This window comes from Ambystoma mexicanum, chromosome 2p, assembly GCF_040938575.1.
Source record: "Ambystoma mexicanum isolate Mex_15411 chromosome 2p, UKY_AmexF1_1, whole genome shotgun sequence".
NCBI lineage: Eukaryota > Metazoa > Chordata > Amphibia > Caudata > Ambystomatidae > Ambystoma > Ambystoma mexicanum.
Genome location: NC_090923.1, coordinates 51111807 through 51133365, shown reverse-complemented (window position 1 = coordinate 51133365; position 21559 = coordinate 51111807). Strand labels below are relative to the sequence as shown.

Here is a 21559-nt window from a genome sequence, read left to right as displayed (position 1 = left end):
TACTAAGCAGCAATTAAGGGGCCTGCAGCTTCTGATGGGCCGCTGGGAATGGTGGCTCTAGAGAGCCAAAGGTGGTTGGGAGGTGACTGTAACACCATGGCCTCAAGCAAGCCTCGTACATGGAAGCCTCACACGGCTTTCCTTTTAAAGCCAGCAGGCAACTGACACTTTTCAGCTCTCCTCCAGACAGATACACATACACAGAGGATCTGTGGCCACAAAAAGAGACACTGAAAAATCCATGTTAAAATCCATGTTAAATCATTTTTGGTAAATACAAATATTTGGCAGTGGACAAGACTGTTTTGAGGAATTTTAGCCAATTTTGAGACGTGAATAAGCAATCACAAAAATGAATCTACAATTCCTCAACAGAGAAATACAAATGTTTTTTTTAAACAAATAAAACAATTTAACAGTGCAGTGTTTTTTTTAATAAGGTCAGAGCACAGGAGGGGAAGCAATGGGAGAAAGCAAACAGGCATACATGGGGGAGTAGGGCCCTTTTCCTATTGTCTGCCAAGCCCCCTCCCCAACCACCCTTTGACTCCCAAACTTCCTGCCATCCCATCTCACACTAAGGCAACACTGGGATAGGGGAAACAGTGCTTTTCAGTTTAAACCTAGGAGACATTTTTTTCATCTGGGGGTTGGGGGCTGGTGTTTTTCCGGTGTTTATCGATTTTCATTGAAAACAGGAAAGCCTAAATGTAATGTGCTAATAAATTAGAAATGCATTTCGATTTCACTTGAGCAAATTTAAAGACCTCATCTGCTTAATGACTCCCTTTGCCACGTGTTCTTACTAGCTTCAAAGCAACTGGATATACATTAACCGAATACACTGAACCACAGCTGGAAGCTCATCTGTCGACTATTGAAGCACACTCTTACTCCTCTGGAATCAAGAATGAGGCTGCAGGCAATCGGGTACAAGTTACTTCTTTGATTCAACTAGGTGCCATCTTCAGGCACATCACATCAGCAAGAGTAAGTAAGTTGAGGGAGCACCCATCCATGACAAGCAAACAGGGACAATTGACACTGACAGATCACTCTCACTTGACAAGCGACCAGGGTTGCACTCATAATCCCAGATGTGACATCATGCACACTGTCAATCAAGCAAGCACATTCAAGCAAGATACCACACACACCATTTAATGTTCAAGGTATAATGAAGCATAATGATTTAATTCAAATGTCACTGAATTTTCCAGCATATTCTTGCATTAACCCACATGCGATCGGAAACATAGATAAAAGAATGTTGAGATGTGGGTAGTGTGACAACACAACTGGAATTCCAGAGGGAACTCTGTCCTATTGGCTCGTCTCCTGCAGCACGGTGGTGATTGACCAAAGGATTTCTAACATCATCTTACCAAAAAGGAGTTACATGTTTCTTTTACGTGACAGTGCGGTGCAGCAGTTCCGTGGGAGGAAGCTGGATAGGGATGACGTGCTGTGGTTTCATTGGGTGGAGGAGTAAAACCCTGGGATGTAATGAAATGCATTGAGGAAGATAGTAGTGAAGTGATGAAGTTTCCTGGGAAGAAGTATGCAAGGCAGATAGGTTGCCATTTTGGGGTTCAAAGGAAGTAGTGGAAGAAGGGGTGTGCGGGATGAACTTACCGTCCAGCAAGCGCTTCCCAAGTCTGCAATTTTGACTCCTAGTTTTGCAGCATTCCCAGATTCAAACAGGTGGGTAAGGAAACTGAGCTCGGCCCCTTGGAATGTAAGAAAGAGTATTAAAGAATGAGTATGCAAAAAGGGTGACAAGCTCTGAGTCAGCAGAAATAGTATAGAAAACTACAAGTGAGCTGAAAAAGTATAACAGCTTTAACTCAACAAATAGTCTCAGCAGCTGTGACTTAGCAGAACTTAGCACTATGGGTGGGCTCAGCTGCTAATGAGGTTGCTTGGATCGCAGACTGAATCTCATGGTTCAAGCCCATGTTCAGTGCAAGCTTACCACTGCTTGCGCCCACCTGCTTTCTTCCCACCCCCTCCAAGGCGTCCTTGATGATGCCTTCTCTCCCTCCCTGCACTCCACTTACCTTAAGAGTTGTGGAGCCGCTGTGCCACTACTCTTATGTCCTTTGAACTGCAATGGAAATGGAAAAGGAGCTCAACACTGAGGGCCTCATTTCACGGTATGCGGTAACCGTGGCGCTATTAGCGCCATGGTTGACGCTGGTATTTTACTGTGTCTGCCTTGCTGGATGGCGGAATTACCGGCCTACTCCAAGGTGAGCGGGCCGGTAATTCCCCATTCACCAAGGCACTTCCCCATTCCCATTTTTGCCCCCATAGGAGGTAATTGCGGTACCGTAATTAGCACCAAGGTCCCTTTGCGGGCCCATTCCTTAACGGCTGGTAGAACCAGCCGTTGAGGTCGGGTCCGGCAAAGGGACCTCGTAGTAAGGCGGTAAGGGTTTACCGGTACCGGTGCCCTTACCGGTACCGGTAAACCCTTACCGCATACCGTGTAATGAGGCCCTGAGTCTCGTTTCATTTTCATGGAGGCCATGTTGGGTAGGTACTTTAAACAAAGCATCACACGCTTGCCACAACCTGTTGTTTCAAACAAATACATTGATATCAGATCCTTAGGGCTTAAACCCAGGGTGCTAATAGCAACAATTACCGGCTACCCTGGGTGTACATTTCAGGGCACCCGTGTTAATGGCCATTACCACCAGGTACATACTGGGAGACAGTCATTATTGTTTAACAGTGTTCAGAGATTTGACCTAGCAGAGTATTTATAACTGTGTTGTGCTGTTAGTTATTAAACCATTGTATGACCAGATTCAAGTCAACAGAAAAGCTCCAAAAGCTGTAGGACAGCATATGTGAAAATCTGTGAGATGGATTTGAAGAATTATGTTAAATGTAAAGGTGTGCATGGGCATACTCAATTGTGGTGTAGAGAATAGGACCGCCAAGCGTCATAACGTGAGGGTCATGAAGCGGGAGGAGGAGGAGAGAGTTGGGAAACGGGGTCAGTGCAGTGAATATATTTACTAGTGTGCATGTGTCTCATTTCAAGTGGAGAGACCTGGCTGAGCGGGGCCAGGCCTCTACTTCACACTGGCGATGATGTCTGTTGCGTAGTGAATACGCTAATGTACGAATGCGCGAGCGGGATCGAGGCTCGCACATGGGCGGTTTAGAATAAAGACTGTCCTCCGGCAGTTGGCGCCGGGGACCCGAGCAAGTAACACGTCTCCGGCGTGTCTCATTGTATGAGTGCGCGAGCGCACGTGTGAATGCCAGCAGGGGCCCCTGGCCTGCCCACGCTGATACAACATTGGCGACGAGGATGGCTCCGGCAGCGTCGGAGGGTAAGAATGTTGCTCTGTGTCAGCACGGACCCACACGCACGGCCGGCGGCCATCTTATTTCACACGCAGATTTTAGTGGTTGCGGCCCGTGAGGGTGCTCGTGCGCCAGCTGCATTCCATCAAGCTTTTGGACCAATTTTTGGAACTCCCACAGCCCTAGCTACCGCAGGGCTGTGGCAACAAGAAAAAAAAAAAAAGAAGGAGAGCAGGAAGAGGACATTGTGTCTCAAGTGGACCCACCTGACCAGACCACCTCGACACCCACAAAGAACAATAACCTCCTGTGAGTACCATACACCACCATGGGTGAGGAAAAAGAGCAAGAGGGTGTTGTTGCCCAGTCCCACGCAGGATGCACAGTACTCTGGCTCCTATGCCCGAATTTGATACCACGGGCCCTCCATCCAAATTAGGACCAAAATGGCTCCTATGGGTCAAAAAATTAGAAATGTTCTTCAGGGCCTCGGGGGAAACAGATGATGAGGCGAAGATAGCCATCATGGTGTACTCGGCAGGGACGGAGGTCCGCAGAATATATGACTCTCTCAACATCCCAGTAGTCACATATGACGCAGTGAAACAAGCACTCCGAGACCACTTTCTTCCCATGGCAAACGTAGACTTTGACAGGTTTGTCATGTGGCCCGAAAAACAACTGGAAGAAGAATCGCTGGAGCAGTTTTGTGCGCAGCTAAGGCACCTAGCAAGCTCCTGCAGGTGGGTGAACGAAGAAGAAATGGTTCGTAACCAGCTTGTGCAAGGGTGCAGTTAGGGGAAACTGAGGAGACAAGTCCTGAGAGAACCTGGGCTGACTCCGCAGCAGATTTTGGACACGGGGAGAGCCTATGAACTGGCTGAGGCCAGGGGGGCGAAGATGGATGCAGCCACACACTCTTGAAAGGAGGAAGAGGCATTTGCGATCGGACGTTCTGCTCCAGGGAGGGCGAGATGGACACCAAGGAGAGGAGACGGCCCCACAGCACCAAGCAATGCTCCGTCGTGCCACTACTGCGGGTATGACCTGCCGCACGTGGGTTAGTGCCCAGCCAAATTGAGAGTCTGTGGCCGGTGTGGCACACCAGGACACTATGCTAGGGTGTGCAGGGCAACGGCACCAGTAGCAGCCTCGAGAGGACCAGAGAGAGTTGGCAGAAGCGACGCTCGGAGAGTGAGGGGTGTATCGGCTGTCGAACAGGGCATGCAAGACCTCAACATCGCAGAAGAGGAAGAGGAAGAAGAAGAGATTTTTTTCATTTCAAGCATTGCCAAGGGCCCCGGAGGAAGTCGACAACCAACATGTACAGTATGCATCGGAGAAGTCCTTACTCCAGTCCTCATAGACACTGGGGCGTCAGTCTGTGTGCTAGCAACCGAACACTGCAATGCACTCCCAGGCCCGCCAGGATTGACAGAATCCACAGCACGGATATACGCATTTGGAGGAGACGCACCCCTTCCCATCCAAAGAGTGTTTGTCGCTCCAGTATCTCATGGACAGAACAAAATAAAAGCGAGATTCTTCGTCACCAGCGTAAGCCCACATTCCCTTTTAAGTTGTGCTGCATCGGAAGCACTGAACATTGTGCACTTCACTTTGGCGGTGTATCATGCTGATCTGGAACGTCTGTTACAACGCTTTGAGATGATTTTCAATGGCATAGGGAAGCTAAAGGCCGACCCCATACGGTTGCACATTGATGGGTCAGTGAGACCGACAGCACTCAAACATCGCTGCATCCCGTTCCATCTGTGGGCACACTGGTCACTGGTCGACCTAGACATTATTGAAAGGGTGGAAGGCCCTACCCATTGGGTCTCCCCAATTGTAGTGGCCCCAAAGCCCAAACAGCCGGGCGCAGTACGCATCTGGGTGGACATGAGGCTGCCCAATGTAGCAATCAAGAGAGAACGTCACCTCACGCCCACCCTAGATGACATTGTTGGTGAACTTCAGGGAGCAAATGTCTTCTCAAAACTGGACTTGAGATCCGGCTACCACCAGTTGGAGCTCCACCCCGAGTCGAGATATAGTACCACCTTTACGACTCACGAGGGGCTATACCAGTACAAAAGGCTCAGCTTCGGGGTCACGTCCGCAGCAGAGGTTTTCCAAAATGCCATCAGGGGGGGCCCTGTCAGGACTCAAAGGGGTAATCAATATGTCGGACGATATCCTGGTCTTTGCACGATCGGAGGCTGAACATCTAAAGCACCTAGAAAACACCCTCGAGAGACTGCGCAGCCTCAGTCTGACCCTGCACAAAGAAAAGTGCGAGTTCTTGAAGGACAGGCTGGAATTTTTTGGATTCATATTCCACGCTGGGGGCATCTCCCCGGATCCCGAGAAGGTGAAAGATATTCAAGAAGCAGCCCCGCCAGCATCCCCAGCAGAAATAAGAAGCTTCCTGGGGATGGTCAACTATTGTGGACGATTTATTCGTGACATAGCCTCCTTGTCAGAACCCCTGAGGGCACTTACCAGAAACAACGTAGCGTGGACCTGGACTGAGAAAGAACAGAGGGCGTTCACGCCATAAAGAATGCCCTATCGGGACAAGACACCATGGCCTATCTCAACCCGGACCGCGAGTCAGAGATCGTGGTCGATGCCAGCCCTTTAGGGCTGGGAGCAGTCCTCATGCAGGCAGACCATCAGGGGAACATGCGACCCATCGCCTACGCTAGCAAAGCTCTCACCGAGACGGAGAGGCGATATTAACAGATTGAGCGTGAGGCCTTGGCCATATTGTGGGGGTGCAAACACTTCCAGATTTACATTCTAGGGAAGCCAGTTGTCGTTGTGACAGATCACAAGCCTCTCATCCCAATTTTGTCAGGAACCTCGTCCAAACCACCACCTCGCATAGAAAGATGGATGCTTTCGCTCATGGAATATGGGGTCAAGCTGCTCTACCGCCCACGGACACACAACCCGGCGGACTACTTATCCCGCCATCCGGGTACTGGACGACCCAGAGACTCACAGGAGGTGGCAGACTGCATGGAGGGCTATACACCTGGTGGTGGAATCGGCATTGCCTGTTGCCCTAGCGCACCAGGTGATCGCAGACTAATCCAACACAGATGAAGCATTCCTGAGGATAAAAGGAGCGGTGGCCAATGGGGAGTGGCGTGAGGTCCTCCTGAACAACTCCCATAGGAATGTGGGGGCGCAAAAAGACCTGCAAGCACTCTGGAAGGCGCGCCATGAGCTGTCGGTAGCAGAAGACGGTCTCCTGCTAAGAGACCACCAGATCGTGATTCCAAGAACACTGGTGGACAAAGTCCTGCAGCTCGCCCACAAAGGACACCAGGGGATGGCTAAGACGAAAGCACGTCTTAGATTCAAGGTCTGGTTTCCTGATCTGGAAAGCAGGGTTGAAGAATTTGTGAGAGCTTGCATCCCCTGCCAGGCAGCAAGTCCCACGGAGAGGGGGCCGCCCATTCGGGCCATGGAGAGGAGTGACCGCCCATGGGGGACAGTGCATGATGACTTCGGATCCACGGGCCGAGGAATATACTTTTTGGTAGTGACAGACCAGAGGAGGTAGAGTTGGTTGAATCCACGGCCAGTGACCACACCATCCTAGCCATGGAGAAGATGTTCGCCACACATGGTTTTCCCCTGGAGATATGCTCGGACAACGAGCACCATTCAAAGGACAGCAATTTGCTCGCTATTGTGAGGAAAGGGGGATAAAACATCGTAAAGTCACCCCCCTCTGGCCAAGAGCGAATGGAGAAGTAGAACGCTTCATGCGAACGCTCAACAAAGTGTTCCGCATATCGCTGAATGGGGGAGAAGACCTCCGGCGCAACCTGTTTGACTTCCTCCGAGAATACCGCATGACCCTGTACCAATCCACTGGGGTCGTACCTGCGGAGGCCCTTTTCAAACGGGTACCAAGAGGACTGTTATCTGAAGTTGAAGGTCGACGTCCTGAAGAGATCGACAACAACCACGTGCGAACGGAGAGAGCTGCTCAGAACGAGAGAGAGAAAATACGGCGACGATTACCAGAGAAAGATATTGCAGTAGGAGACACCATGCTGGTGCAGAATAGGAGACCGGAAGGAAAGTTGTCGCTGCCATATGAAACACAACCGCTGGGAGTGACACATGTCAAGGGGTCTATGGTCACCGCCGCCAATGCACGAGGGACAGTCACCAGGAATGTCTCGTTCTTCAAGCGCATAGGAGCTGCGGACTCGGAGGAAGCCGTCATGCAAGACCCAGATCATGACACAGAATTGCCACAGAGAAGCGATGGACCGCCAGAGACTCCTGGGACACCAGAGGTCGCCAATGCTGAGGCACGCAGGTACCCGAGCCGGGCGGGGCGCAAGCCGCCGCAGAGGTTCCAAGACTTTATTATGGACCCTGCCTCGTAACCAGTGACACACTGTTAGCTGCAATTTGAATAGAGCACTGTTGATTCTAATGTTTGGTAATGTTTATTGTTCAGGGGAAAAGGGAGGGATGTTGCGTAGTGAATACGCTAATGTACGCAAGCGCGAGCGGGATCGAGGCTCGCGCATGCGTGGTTTAGAATAAAGACGGTCCTCCGGCAGTTGGCGCCGGGGACCCGAGCAAGTCACACGACCCTGGCGTGTCTCATTGTATGAGTGTGCGAGCACATGTGTGAATGCCAGCGGGGGCCCCTGGCCTGCCCCGGCTGATACAACAATGTCGTCGGCCTCAAACTAGACCGTGCCGAGTCGACACTGACTGTGGCAGGAAAGTGCTGCCCCAACACGAGATCAGCGGGACGCGAAACATCACAGCTTGCCGCAGCCTACCCAGCGAGCGAAAACGTACACAGACAAGCAACACAGTTCTGGAACTGTGGTGACCAGCGCAAGCAGACGGTTTCTGGACATACACGTGCACAGAGGTGGGTGTCTGCCTGCTGCTAGACAAAAAAAAAAAAAAATACAATTCATAAAGTTGCAATCATAAGAGCTACAAAACAAATAGCTGGCGGATCACCCAGTCCGCGTCACACGGAAATACACACAAGACCACAAACGAGGCCTATCTGACCACAGCTTTACGGACAGGGCCAGCAGGGGCACAGCCACATGCAAAACACCCACAGAAAAGCAACTGCTGTTCATAACAAACTGCCACAGGTGCCACGATGTCAGAAGACCAGCCAATAAGGCCGGCCAGAGCAAGAACGCATGGATAAGCAGCGGACACGTATGATGGACGAAACCCCCACTGAAGCATCCACATGGGTAGACTTGTCAAAGGGCACATTCATGAAGCCTTTCGACCCATAGCAGAAGGGAGCCGCCCTCTGGTGGGAGTTATGGCTACAGCAATTCAAGCTACACATAAAGTTCAGGAAGATCACAACAGCAGAAGAGAAAAACACCTTACTCATGTTGAATTTAGGCATGCTAGTACTGCGCTTGTTCAGTGCTTTACGTAACCGAGGCCAAAATGATGACAAGCAGCAAAGCAAGTCCTCAAAGGCACGTTCAAACCCCAGCTGAATCCAGATTACAAACGTTTTCAGTTAAGTCTGACAGGACAAAGGCCCAACGAAAAGAAACACTTTTTACATGCAAGGATAAGACAGATGGCCGTGGGGTGTGAATTCCCAGAAGAGCAGTTCGACAGCAAATAATACACAGTATTTCAGAGAAGCTTGGCAGAGCCATTCTATCCGAAAGAAACCTAGCTCTAGACAGTATCCTAGACATGGGCAGACAACAAGAGAGAACCGACTAGCCATTATATATTATTATTATTATTATTATTATTATTTAATAGTGCATAGACCTAGCTTCAAGAAGCAACGATATACACCAGTTGTGATGACTCTGATGCGATTATCCCAAAGACCCTGGCCTTGGACCCTTCACATGTGGCCAGGGAAAGACAGACGCTTCTGATCCTGAACCTGGGGGTGGTGTTCTGTGGGAGGAACACATGTGAGGGCACATGGGGCAGGTACATTGGGAGAAAGCACTAATTAACCTCCCTGATGACCCCACAGTTTTGATGTCCTATTGTAAAACGGAATGCTGTAAAAACGGAATGCTTTAAATTAAAAAGAAGCCCAAACATTAGGGACTACAAGTCCCATAATGCCCTGGGTACTAAGACGAAGAAGAGGGCTTTGGAGGCACAGAACTGCAATATGCAGTTTAGTGTTTCTAATGACCCACACCTGGGCCAGACTTTTGATTATTTAAAGCCCCTTCAGGTACAGGCCATTAGAAATCATTGTGTGAGATGTGGCAGAAGTAGTTGGAGAAACAGTGAGCAGCTGTGCATGCAGCCAGAGCAGGGAATCGCAGCTGTTTGCAAAGCAGGTTATGGTGCCGAGAGGGTCATAGAATTGTAAAGCTCGAATTGCAGAGGTTGCGCAGCGAGAAGCGTTGAAGTGACAGGCTGCCTTTCAGATGAAAGAAGCTTCCCATTATCCGCTCTCACCTCTCGTGGCTGGCGAGCATCGGAGAATACCAGGAGCGAAGCAGGCTGCTTCCGTGAGAGACACAGACTCAATTGTTTTGAATGCTAAACTAATGAAAGAAAGCATATTTGCTATTATTCATATGAAAAGAGGAAACAAGAGAATGAGGTTTATAAATATAATTGCCAAAGCCAAGAAAAGGCAAGAAAACCAAACTGTAAACTCTATCACCTGAACCCAGAGATGGTAATGTTAAACCAACATTGTCAAAGCCAAGAGAGTGAAATATTAAAACCAAGCTACACCCAACATTACCAAAGTCAAGAGGTGGCAATAGTGAAAACAAATAACTACCGACATTGGCTAAACCATTACAGAGAGAATGGAAACAGTTGGACGTATGGCAAATGAATAAGTGGAATAAACACTATCAAGGAGTATTGTATCCTTGTGGAAGAGGTTGTGACTCTCAAGGTTGCTGAATGTTAACGACTTTGTTAATGTTTGAAGTTAACCTCATTAACCTCATCACTGAGTACTTGTAGTAGTGGTAGAGATTTTGTCATGGCAGGAGAGTATACCAGGAAAGGGCTTCGTAGTGGTAGTCCTGGCTGTTTAGTGAACCAGGAAGTAGATATCAAAGTTCTACATTGTGGTGAAAGGTTATGGTGGAAAGAATGTGATCAGACCACTTAAGTTGTTTGATGACCTTTCATAAAAAACATCCTAGCGAAAACATTGTTGTGTTTATAAAGGTGGAAAGAAAGTGGCAAGGTCACTAAAGTTGTTTGATGAACTATAGTAAAAAGACATCCTGGCGAAAACATTGTTGCGTTTATAAAGAAGTATTATGAAGCAGTTGTTTTTCCTAAAGAAGAGAAGTTCTATTGAAGTGTTCATTGGAAAATTAAACTTTTTGTTTGAAATACTGAAGCTTGTGGAAACTTATTTTGCAGAGTGATGAACTTTGTTTAACCCATAGATGATCCAAGTATTAAGTGAAACAGATCTTGGCTGTTGAAAGGAACTGTGGGTTATCCTTGAAGTGGAATTTAACCATTGAAAATAACATTTTGCTAATTGGAACTTTTATTTAGAAAATCCCGCATTGAACCTGGGGAAGGATCTGACCCGCTTACCAGGACATTTGGTTACAAAGTTTGCATTTGAATTTAATTGCTATATTGTTGAACTTGAACAGCAATATATATTCCTGTATGATTTTGTTATATGTACAAATGTGAGGGACAGATACCTTTTTTTCCTTTAGTCTTAGTTTTATAGGCACGGAAACTCTCGATAGGTAAGGGAAAGTGAGGCGTTTATCTCACCCTTATAATTTAAAAAAATAGCTACTTGTGAAAAAACATTTACCAAGTTGACCGCCTCACATTTCGGACTCCTCACATATGGTGTCAGCAGTGGCATTAGAATCAATTGAAAAAAAGCGGGGAAACCTTAAATTAGAGACACATAGTAAAAGCACCTCCAATCCTACCATTGCTATTGAACATTCTATAGGATTTCATATTTAAAGCAGTAGAGGGGAATGAATTCAACCTGGAGACAGAGTATTGATATCCACGGATGTAATTTGTATTCCTCTCACTCCCAGACTCACCTCTTAGTCAGATCTAGCCTAGTGCTATGGCTTAGACGTATTGGCAGGGGTAATTGATCCTGATTACAGGGGAAATATCAAAATATGAATACAAAATAATGGGAATAAAGCTTATCGAGTCAAAGCAGGAGAAAGAATAGCTCAAGGAATATTGGAAAAGGCTCTGGAATGTTGAAAAAGGCTCTATTTCCAAAACCTGAAGACAATTAAACGTGATCAAACTGAGAGAGGAACTCAGGGTTTTGGAGAAGCAGATAAAGAAAACCCAGTGGAACCCATAATGAAACCCAATATTGATGAAGAGGAAGAAAGTATCCCTGACTTAGCTTTTGCCCAAATAAATGATCCTTTGTTAACAGAACCATTCCTACATGTACTATCAGAGGGTGAATGCAGGGAAAAGACTGCACCATTTTCTTTATATCGAGGAGATGTAGGCCCAGCAGGTATACTACAAACTCCAATTGTTGCACCTAAAAGCCATAGAACTATTGTTCTAGAAATGGTTAATTCTCATTTGACAGGAGGTCATTTAGTTACTGCAAAAACTCAGCCACAAATTGTGAATAGATTCTACTGGCCTGGGATTTTTGCCGACATAAAGTATGTTATCAATACATGTGCCTTATGTCAGAATACTAGTGTTCAAATTCCTCCTCCAGTTTCATTGCAACCTTTGCCCATCATAGTGCTTTTTCTAGGATAGAAATGGATATAGTAGGACCTTTAGAAACTTCAAATCTAGGAAATAAATATATATTAGTAATTTTATATTACGCAACATATTACCCAGAAGCTTTCCCATTAAGTAATAACACCTTACAACAAATCCTAAAACACCTACTTGGGCCTAATGGGTTATTATTAACGCTTTATACCCAACTGTGCTTCCATTACTTCCATTCTCACAGACATGCTTAGCAATGCTGAACCTCAGAAACTGAAATGGCACCTTAAAGATCAATCCTATTTTGATAAATTAAAACACCTCTTTTGTAATGAATCCGTTTTGAAGGTAGCAGACGTCAATAGACCCTTTATCCTACAAACAGATGCATCACGAACTGTCCATGTGGCACTGTTGTCACAAGTTCATGAAGGTATTGTGAGGGGTCAGTATGCGAGGCAGACAACTGCTTGTGTTTTTCTCACAATTAAACATTTTACTAAAGAAAAAGGTTTCATATAAATCATTGCGAAACCTACTCTATCAGGGAATTCCCTACCTAGTCTAAAGGCTAAGGGACTAACTCCTAACATACACAAACTGGCCCTCACACTAAACTACACAACATTAAAGTGAAACATAAACAACATAAAAGAGTGAGCAACAAATAACCAGTTTTGAATGACCTTCACCCGTCCTGGGTAAAACCCTTCTCCAGCATTTTCCAAAGTCAACTTCCCCAAATGTTCAAAAGGAAAAGGAAAGTCTTGAACCAGTTCTTGTAAGATCCAAATAAAACAAATGTTCATCAAACAAAAATCCACTGGTAAAAGTTCTTCAGCTTTAAGTTGAAATGATCCTCTTCCAGTTCCAGCCAAGAAAACAGCACCAATGGTGATTCTGGAGATCCTCTTCCCAAGATTGTTTAGTCACAGTTCAAAGAATAGGTTAACAACTTCTGCATGACTTATGCAGTGTATTTGTCTGGATGCTTCTTTTTTTACATAACTTTTTATTTGCATTTTTAAACAGTACATTTCCATGATAACTGAAACTCCTCCTTCCGCCCTTTCTGGTCCGGTGATGGTCCATGGGTGTGGTCTCTAGTCCTGTACCTCCCTCTTCTGCGTTGTCGTGGGATATATGCACTGCGTTCCGTTCCTGGTCACTCACTGGGCCTTCGCCCACCCATTTCAAGATGCTTGAGAAGATCATACCAGTCTCAAGAGGCACATTCTCCTTGGGCACAAAGCCACCCTGGAACCGGGTTGTAAGAAGTTCAAAACCCTCGACCAGTCTTTGCTATAGGCCCAATGATGTTTCTGCAGGGAGTTTATTAGCCACTCAAGAGCTGCAAAGTTCCATCTGTTCCCTACCCACTCATGTTGCAACGGGGGTTCCTTAGATTTCCATTTTTGTGCTAATGCCAGTGCCCCCTGCCATCTTCAGGATGGCATATACCTTGTGGTCGGCTTTCGAGGAAAAATCTTCCAGGGCAACGTCCAGGCCTATCAGAGCCAAGCCTCTGTTACCCCCACTCTTCACCCCAAGGTTTGTTCTACAGCCTCTTGTATAACACCCCAGTATTTTTGTATTCTGGGAAACTCCAACTATATGTGGCTCCACGTTCCTTCCATGCCGCTTTGCCTCCATCTGTACTTCGATTCCGCTGGGTACATATTGCAGAGTTTTGCTGGGGTTAAGTGCCACTGTAAGAGCAGTTATACCCACATTTCTTGGATCTGGAGAGATCTCATACGTTTGGGGATGTTTGACCATCATTTGTTTGTTGTTTGTTTTATTATTTGTAATGCACGAGCATACCCTCAGGTATCAGGGCACAGCCTTTACAAGAATTTGCGAAAGCTTAGTTACAACAGCCATAATATATACATAAACACAATGAAGGTACGCAAGATTATATACATATATACAAGTAGGCACATGTGGTTACAATGTGTGCAAGTGGCACGAGTGGGACAGACTTGGCACCTGAGTGTGTTTGAAGGCCTACATATTTGGCCCATTCCGTCTCCTCTATTGTATGGACCGTAGTCAGTTCCCATTGTTTCATGTAGCTCCTTTGAGCCGGTTCCTTGTCCATTTTTATGTTTGCATATATTGGTGCTACCACCCGTCTATTCCCGTTGTCTGTAGTTAGGTATTTCACAAAGGGGGTTAATTGGCGTGTCGCTGCCTCTTTCATAAGGGGGTGCTGAAGCCAATGCCTTATTTGCATGTATCGAAATCGCTCCCCTTCGCCCACTCCTAAAAATCTACTGTACATTGGGTGAAGGATTTCAGCTGCACCCCTTCGTACATGCCGCAGATCTTTTGCCACCCTCCCTCCTGCCTCTTGATAAAGGTGATGGCCCTCGACCCCGGGGTAAATTGTGAATGACCGAATATCAGGGTAAGAGGGGATGGGAAGATGGTGATATGGGCTCGTTTGATAGTTTCATCCCACGAGTCTCCCACTAGAGCGAGTATTGTGCTGCTATACATTTGGGCCGTCCGCTCTGCCTTGGGCTTCCAAAGTAGCCCTTCCAGGATTGCCAAATAGAAGGTTTTGAAACCTGGTTCCCCCAGCTCCCCTCTAATCCAGGGCATCTTGATCACCCTGCTTGCTACTCTCAGTGTCCTATTATGCTAGATGAATGTACTTATATGCTTTTGGATAGCCCTAAATAGGGCGTTGGTACGTGGCTTGCGAGCGCTGAAAAGTAGTATAGCAGCTTGAGTAGTATAACCAGTTTTAACACGTTTATTCTGCCTAGCCATGTTATGGACAAGGGACCCCAGTAAATCAGTTTACTCTTGACCCTTTCTAGCAGGGACGATAGTTTGCCTCATATAGGTCAACTATTGATTGGGCTAGGTTGATTTGTAAGTAAATTATGGTCTTCTCGACCCATCTGTAAGGAGAGCCCTTTTTAAGTTCCAGCTCTTTTCACTCTGGGATTGTGAGATTGCATTTATTTTAAGGCCTGCCACCGCTCCAAATTGTCAGATTTGGTTATCTATTGCCCCTTGGGAGACCTCTGGGTGGGTTATTGATAGGAACATATCATCCGCGAATGCGGCTATTTTATGAACTCTTCCCCCAAATGTCACTCCCGCTATTTCCTTATTAGCTCTCTCTGCTGCCAGAAGGGGCTCTAAGTGTATTGCATAGAACAGGGGTGACAAAGGGCAACCTTGTTTTGTACCTCGCTGCACTGCGGCTGGTTCCGTTAACTGGCCATGTATGACTAGTCGCAGAAGGCGGTGCTGGTAGTTAGTATTAACCTAACCAGGTATTTATCTCCAAACCCCATCTTTTTCATGATTGCGAACAGGAAACCCACGGCTATGAGGAGAGCAGGAATTTTTTTCTTGTTAGCTTTTTCAATGAGATGCGTGATTCTAGTAACATTGCCGCTGGTCTGACGCCCCTGACAAAATCTGATTGGTCTGGTTGAACAATGCGGGCGAGTACTTGATCGAGTCTAGTTGCCAATAACTTTGTTTAAATCTTGGCATCTACATTGATTAAGGCGATTGGTCAGTATGAGCCGCTCTCTGTGGGGTCCTTCCCCTTTTCGGGGATGATGACCACTTTCGCCTCTTCCATAGATTGTGTGATGGCCCCTTCAGAGCAGAATTGATTAAACAGGACGGTACGATGGGGTAATAGTCTCTCCCTGTGAGTAGAATTCGGAAGTGAATCCGTCTGGTCCTGGGGTTTTATTAGTGGGTAGTGCTTTTATTGCTTCCCGTATTTCCTCGCAGGTTATATCCTGGTCTAGGGCATCCATCTCTTCCTCTGTTATTCCTGCCAGGGTAATGTCCTCTAAGTGACGCTCCTGTGCTACTGGTCACAGGTTGTCCGAGCTGTAGAGTGGTGTAGTATTTGACGAACTCTCTTTCAATATCTGTTGTATTAGAGCTAGTGTTGTCCCCTTTGACCTTTATTTTTAGATAGTTTTTGCCTTTTTCTTCTCTCCTCAGTAATCTGTCTGACTTATTTGGTTTTATACAGTATTACTGCTTTAGGGATAGTAGGGCGCGTTCCACCGCTCTAGTTTGTATTAGGTCTACTTGACCCTTTATTGACCTATACACCCTCTTTGTTTCTTCACTCCCCGCTGCTCCCATGCGGGACATGATCTCTTTAAGATTCCCCTCCAATTGTATTTCCTTTAGTCTCATTTCCCTGTCTCTTCTTGCCTTAATGGCTATAATTTTTTCCCTTATTGTCGCCTTGAATGCGTCCCATCTTGTCTGCGCCTTTGTGTCCTCGGGGTTTGTTAACCTCAAAGAATCTCGTTATCCCTTCCGTAACCTCTTGGGTCAGTTTCTCATCCTTGAACAGGGCCGCCGGATATCTCCATTTACATAGGCCCGAGGGAACCCGGTTTCTTTTCAGTGTTAGTTTTACAGGGGCGTGATCAGATTGTATTATTGTTCCCACAGTAATCCCCAGTGTTCGTCCCAGGAGAGTCCAAGATGCCCATACATAGTCAATCCTGGAGTGTGTGTGGTGGATGTTAGAGTAGAAGGTGTACCCTTCCCTGCCTCCATCTATCTCCCTCCATATGTCCACTAGGGCTACATTTTGTATTTTCTCCCTTAGTTCCGCTGAAGGTTTCCCTTGTGTCATTAGGCCCTTGTTGTTTCTTTACCTTGCAGGGCCCCCCGCTATGTTGAAATCTCCTGTTAGGATAATGGGGGTCTTCGCGAATTGCTCTAGTCTGGTTAGCGCTTTTTGAATAAATGTGTCCTGTCCTGAGTTGGGAGCATATATCATGGCTACTGTGTAGGCCTCCCCTTCAGGGCTGTCGCCAGGTATCTCTCCTGATCATCATTATCGGTTTCTGTAGGTGTAAGATCAAGACCGTCCTTCAGGGCCAGTAGTACCCTGCCTTTCTTGATGGCTTGTGTTGCTTTATAGATTTTGGTATACCCCCAAAACCTTATCCTCCCCCTGTCCCGTGAGTGGACGTGGGTTTCCTGGAGGGCTACTATGTCGGGAGATTCCCTTCTGAGGAATCCCGTGAGTATTCCTGTGGTTGTTGTCTCCCTTTGGACTCCTGTCTGGACCCCCCTCAAACCCCTCTGCCCCTCGAATCTTGTGGACCCTCTCCCCCTATTCTGCCTCCCGCCACCCTGGTCCCTTCCCCCTTCCTGAGCCCTCCTGGCCCCCCAGGGCCCTCCCCCATCCCATGTCTGTGTGGATTCAACCAGCGTCTAGCCCCCCTCGAATCAGTGTCTTGAATATTGAAACCTTCACTAGCCCTAGACCTGTCCTGCGCAGGTTCTCCCGAACTCAGTCCAAGAATTTCTCCCCCACAGCCCCCCCGGGACCTTTATATAGATCCTGTTGTTGTATGCCCTCCCCATGCTTAGATTGCTTGTGGGGACCTGTGTAATGCTGCTTGATCATTCAGGGTTCTTTGCAGGGCACCTTTTCTTTTCCTGCGGTAGGGCCTTTTAGGTGCGGTTGATATTCCCCTCTCTTGAATCTTTTGGATCTCACTATAGACCATTCCCAGGGTCTGCAATTGTTTTGTTGACCGTCTGATGGGTAGCCCGGCCTGTGGTATTCTTCTTCAATCTCCAGAAGGCTTGCTCCCTCTCATAAAACGTGATTCTATGTTGCTTCCCCTGCCAGTCAAAGAGCAAGCCAAATGGGAACGCCCATCTATAACAGATTCCTTTGCCTCTCAGAAATGACAAGACTGGGGCCATTCTTTTCCTCTTGGTGAGGGTTGACTGGGCTAAATCCTGGAAGAGATACATTTCTGCTCCATTGTAGGTAATCTGCTTCGTTTTCCTTGCCTTGAGAAGTATCCTTTCTTTAGTTGTATAGTCTTGAAGGGCTGCAAGGACATCTCTCGACCCTGTCCCCTGTTCTTGCCTAAAGAGGCCCACCCTATGGATCCTGTCGAACTTTATTTCTGGGGAGACGTCAGCGTCCAAGAGATCTGTGAAAATGGTTCTGAAAACTGCTTCGAGATCTTTATCCTGGACATCCTCGGGGAGAGATTTGAGGCGGATGTTGGACCTCCTGGATCTGTTTTCTAGATCCTCTGCCTGTAGCTCAAAATTATGGGTGGCCGTTGCCAGGCTCTCCAGCAGGGCGCCGTCTCTCCTTGCATCTTCTGCCAGTTCCTGGTTTGCCCTTTCATTAGTGTCAACCCTCTCTTCCATTTTATTTATGTCTTGCTTTATTTCCTACAGGGCCTCTGCTAGATCCTCTCGTAGGACGTCCATCTGTTTTTGAACAGTAGAGGCTATTTTGTCCCTGAAGTAATTGAAGTACTGTTTGAGCAGCGACTGTGTGACTGGCTGATCTTGCTACTCCTGTGTGGGGTTCTCTCCTAGTTCTGGTTGTGGTGCCCCCGGGGAGGCTAGTGTCTCTGGCCCAGATCTTTGACTGGGCTCCTTCCTGGCTTTTCTTGAGCCCTTTTAGGGAGGTCAGAGGTTCGTTCCCCCTGGATTTTGACATGTTCTGGGAGGAGTGGGTGGATCCACTTATCTGGTCCCTTTCTTCAGTCTTCGCAGGTGTGTGCAGCAAGGGACTTGGGGGTTCTGCCTTTAGAGTTTGCCCCACTTGGTTAGGTCCTTACAGTCTCCTCTCACTATGCAGGAACTATCCTCTTAAATCCTCCACTTCTCTGATTAGTATATGTCATGTGTCCTGTCCCCCGTGATCTCAGGAGTGTTTCCCTGGTTGTTGCCAGCCACGGAAGATGATGGAAAGACCGGCTAGGTCTGCTTTTAGCGGTCTGGTTTTAGTGTTCTGTTTTTGTGGGTCCTTTTTAGCTATGCTGTTTAGTTTGGATGGGGGGGGGCGTTATTTTCTCCCTCCTTCTTGGGTGTGCCTTTATATATGGGGGGCCCTCCTCTGTTGGGGTACTTGTGGCGCTCTCTTGCCGCTCCACCCCCAACCGAATGTATGTCGGGGTGTGCCTCACCCTGGTTCAGCTTGCGTTTTTTCCTGGTCCTCCTCCGGGGCCTCTATGCCCATTCCACTGTCCCCCAGCAGGTGCCGTATGACCATCTGGTGTGCCAATCCTCCAGTCAGCGAGATTGGTATGGTTGGGGTGATGAGGGGGGGCCACGGTCATGTTCCCCTACTCTGGATCTCGTCACTTCTATGAAGTTCCCAGAGGTGTGCTGAGGCAGGTCCTCTCCTGGGTTATGCGGTTCTACACATGGTGCCCCTCTCCTCCGCCTGCTCCTCTCACCTTATTATGGCCGGATCTGGTGTTGTTCCTTGCGGGCCTCTGATCTCCTTTCTCCGGTGTGCTGCTTTCCAGACCTCTCAGCTCCCAACTTACTCCAAAGCGCTTCCTTGCCTCGAGTGCTCTCCCGCAATTTTCTTCGGTGGCCGGAGCCGTCGGGTCTCTCGGAGTGCTTGGGAGGGAGGGGTCTCCTTTGTATAGTCTGCTCCCTTCCTCCTCAGTTGTCGGGTCCGTGAAGAAGTTCTTCTGATCCCTATTTCGGCTATTTGGATCTTTCCTAGAGGGTGCCGGAGTACGGGACCCGCCCGCCGTTGGCGCCAGTCCTTACAGTCGCGGTCGCTCCCACCTCGGACAGGATGTAGGGTCAGATTCAGAGCCGACTTCTTCTGCGTTATAGGCTGATATTTATCACTCTGTTGGCCCTGAGTTTCAGGGGAGTATCGCTTACGGTGCTCTCCACACAGCCGTCATCTTGGAAGTCTCTGGATGCTTCTTCTTGGTGGGGGAACCTGAGGGTGTCCTCACGTGCTTCTCCGAGATATCCTCTACTCAGGTGGCCAGGGAAGGGCCATCACTTTTGGATCCCAACCCTGAGGGCGGATATGCTACAGAGGATCACCTGGGTAAAGGAGAATGGAAGGGGGATGTCCCTGCGTGAGACACGGTCCATTTCATGATGAACCTTCAGTCCCAGCAGCCTTTATGGATACTGTCATGCTTTCCCCTCTGTAACATGCCATCAATGTATTGACACTACAGGCCTTGCAAATCCTTAAAAATCCCACTAGACCTGCACGGTGAGTTCCCTAGTTTGTATACTTGACCTAAGAGAAATGTACTTATCACAAGGTGACTGGTGACGAAATATTTACCAGTGCTTTTTGTAAAATGGTGCATGTCGCCATAAGCACGCTTCATATTTTCTGCAAAGCTGTCAAGCAAGCACAGTGAAACCCGTTATTGCCATTTACTGCAAACAAAGTATGTTTGCAGTAAACACAAAATATGTTTTTAACATCCCCATACTCGCCAGCAAAGTCGAGTATCATGCAAATGGTACTTGCCCTGCATAAAAACGACTTGCTCGTGGACTAGTAGATTTTGCGAGCCTTGCACTAAGAAGATGGTTAAATAGGAGGAGGTTTCCTTATTTGGGAAGTCAAACGCATATCAACACCCTAATATTGTTTCAGAGAAACATCAGGCCAAAATAGAAAAAATACAACCAAGATTTGTGCATTGCTCCCCTTAGTCACACCACTCTAGTACTGGGATGAGAAAGAGGGGACTAGAAGTTATACACACTAACACTTAATTGCACCACTCTGGTACTGAGACAAAGAAGAGGCCTGGAAATTATTGTGAAGGTCAGGCATGTCCAGAGAACATAAGTAATTGTTGTCAGGCAATAGAACTCAAGTGTTTGCACATGCAACCTGTTAACGGGTGCATAAAAGGTGGAGCCGCCAGCAAGGAAGGGGAAACCAGCAGGAGAGAAGCCAGGCTGGGAGAGACAGACCGGAGAGGTGAGAATTCCTACCCAGAAGGGGGCTGCCAAGGAGAGTCCTGCCTGGAGGGCAGGATGCCGGCTAATGCCGAGGAGAGACCATGGCGCTGGGGCCCGAGCAGTCCGTGAGAGGGTCAAGGCTGCCAGATTCACCTCTACCTGGTGCCCGCAGCCGGTGTTTTGAGGCACAGAAGAGTCCCAAGTGCTGCAGGCCAATGGTACTGTCCACTCACAGTGGAGAACAGAGCTTCCAGCAACCCACAGCGAGATTCGCAGAAGGCGAGCGCTGCTTGCAGAACTCCAGAAAAGTGTGCTCGGAGCCGAAGGACACAAGCAGAATGAAGAGAAAATGCTCGGAGGAGCCACCTAGGACTACAGCTGGTCATATGGTAATGCCGGATGAACTGAATTATGTGTGCAATTGATGGTGAACCCAAAGTGAGGGGTTTTTGAACACCACAAGCAAATGCTGAATTTTAAGTAAAGGAACTTGAATATAAAGCAAGATTTATGAATACCGAACTAAAGGCAAGCTTTGATAAGCCTACAAATAAAATGAAAGCATGTGTGAAACACACGAGTGCACATTTAATGACAAAGAACGAAACTTTATGAATAAAGTGAAAAATAAATAATGAGCACTTATGAAGATTGGGAATGCAAGGTTGTGGAAAAGGGTGAGCACCTCAGAGTGAGTTGTGTTTGAAGAACACACTGTGACAAAGCCAAGAGACTGTCAATGAGAAGCCAAAGTGAC

The 21559-nt window shown here is 47.5% G+C and overlaps 1 protein-coding gene across 1 annotated transcript in view; it reads right to left on the bottom strand.

Annotated features, from left to right (window-relative positions):
- Window positions 1-21559, bottom strand: part of LOC138566189 (SRSF protein kinase 3-like) — a 244358-nt gene that overhangs the window by 18241 nt on the left and 204558 nt on the right. Inside the window, exon 8 of the mRNA XM_069643232.1 lies at window positions 1636-1730. Coding sequence (XP_069499333.1) covers window positions 1636-1730 — 95 coding nt within the window. The remainder of the gene's footprint in view (window positions 1-1635; window positions 1731-21559) is intronic.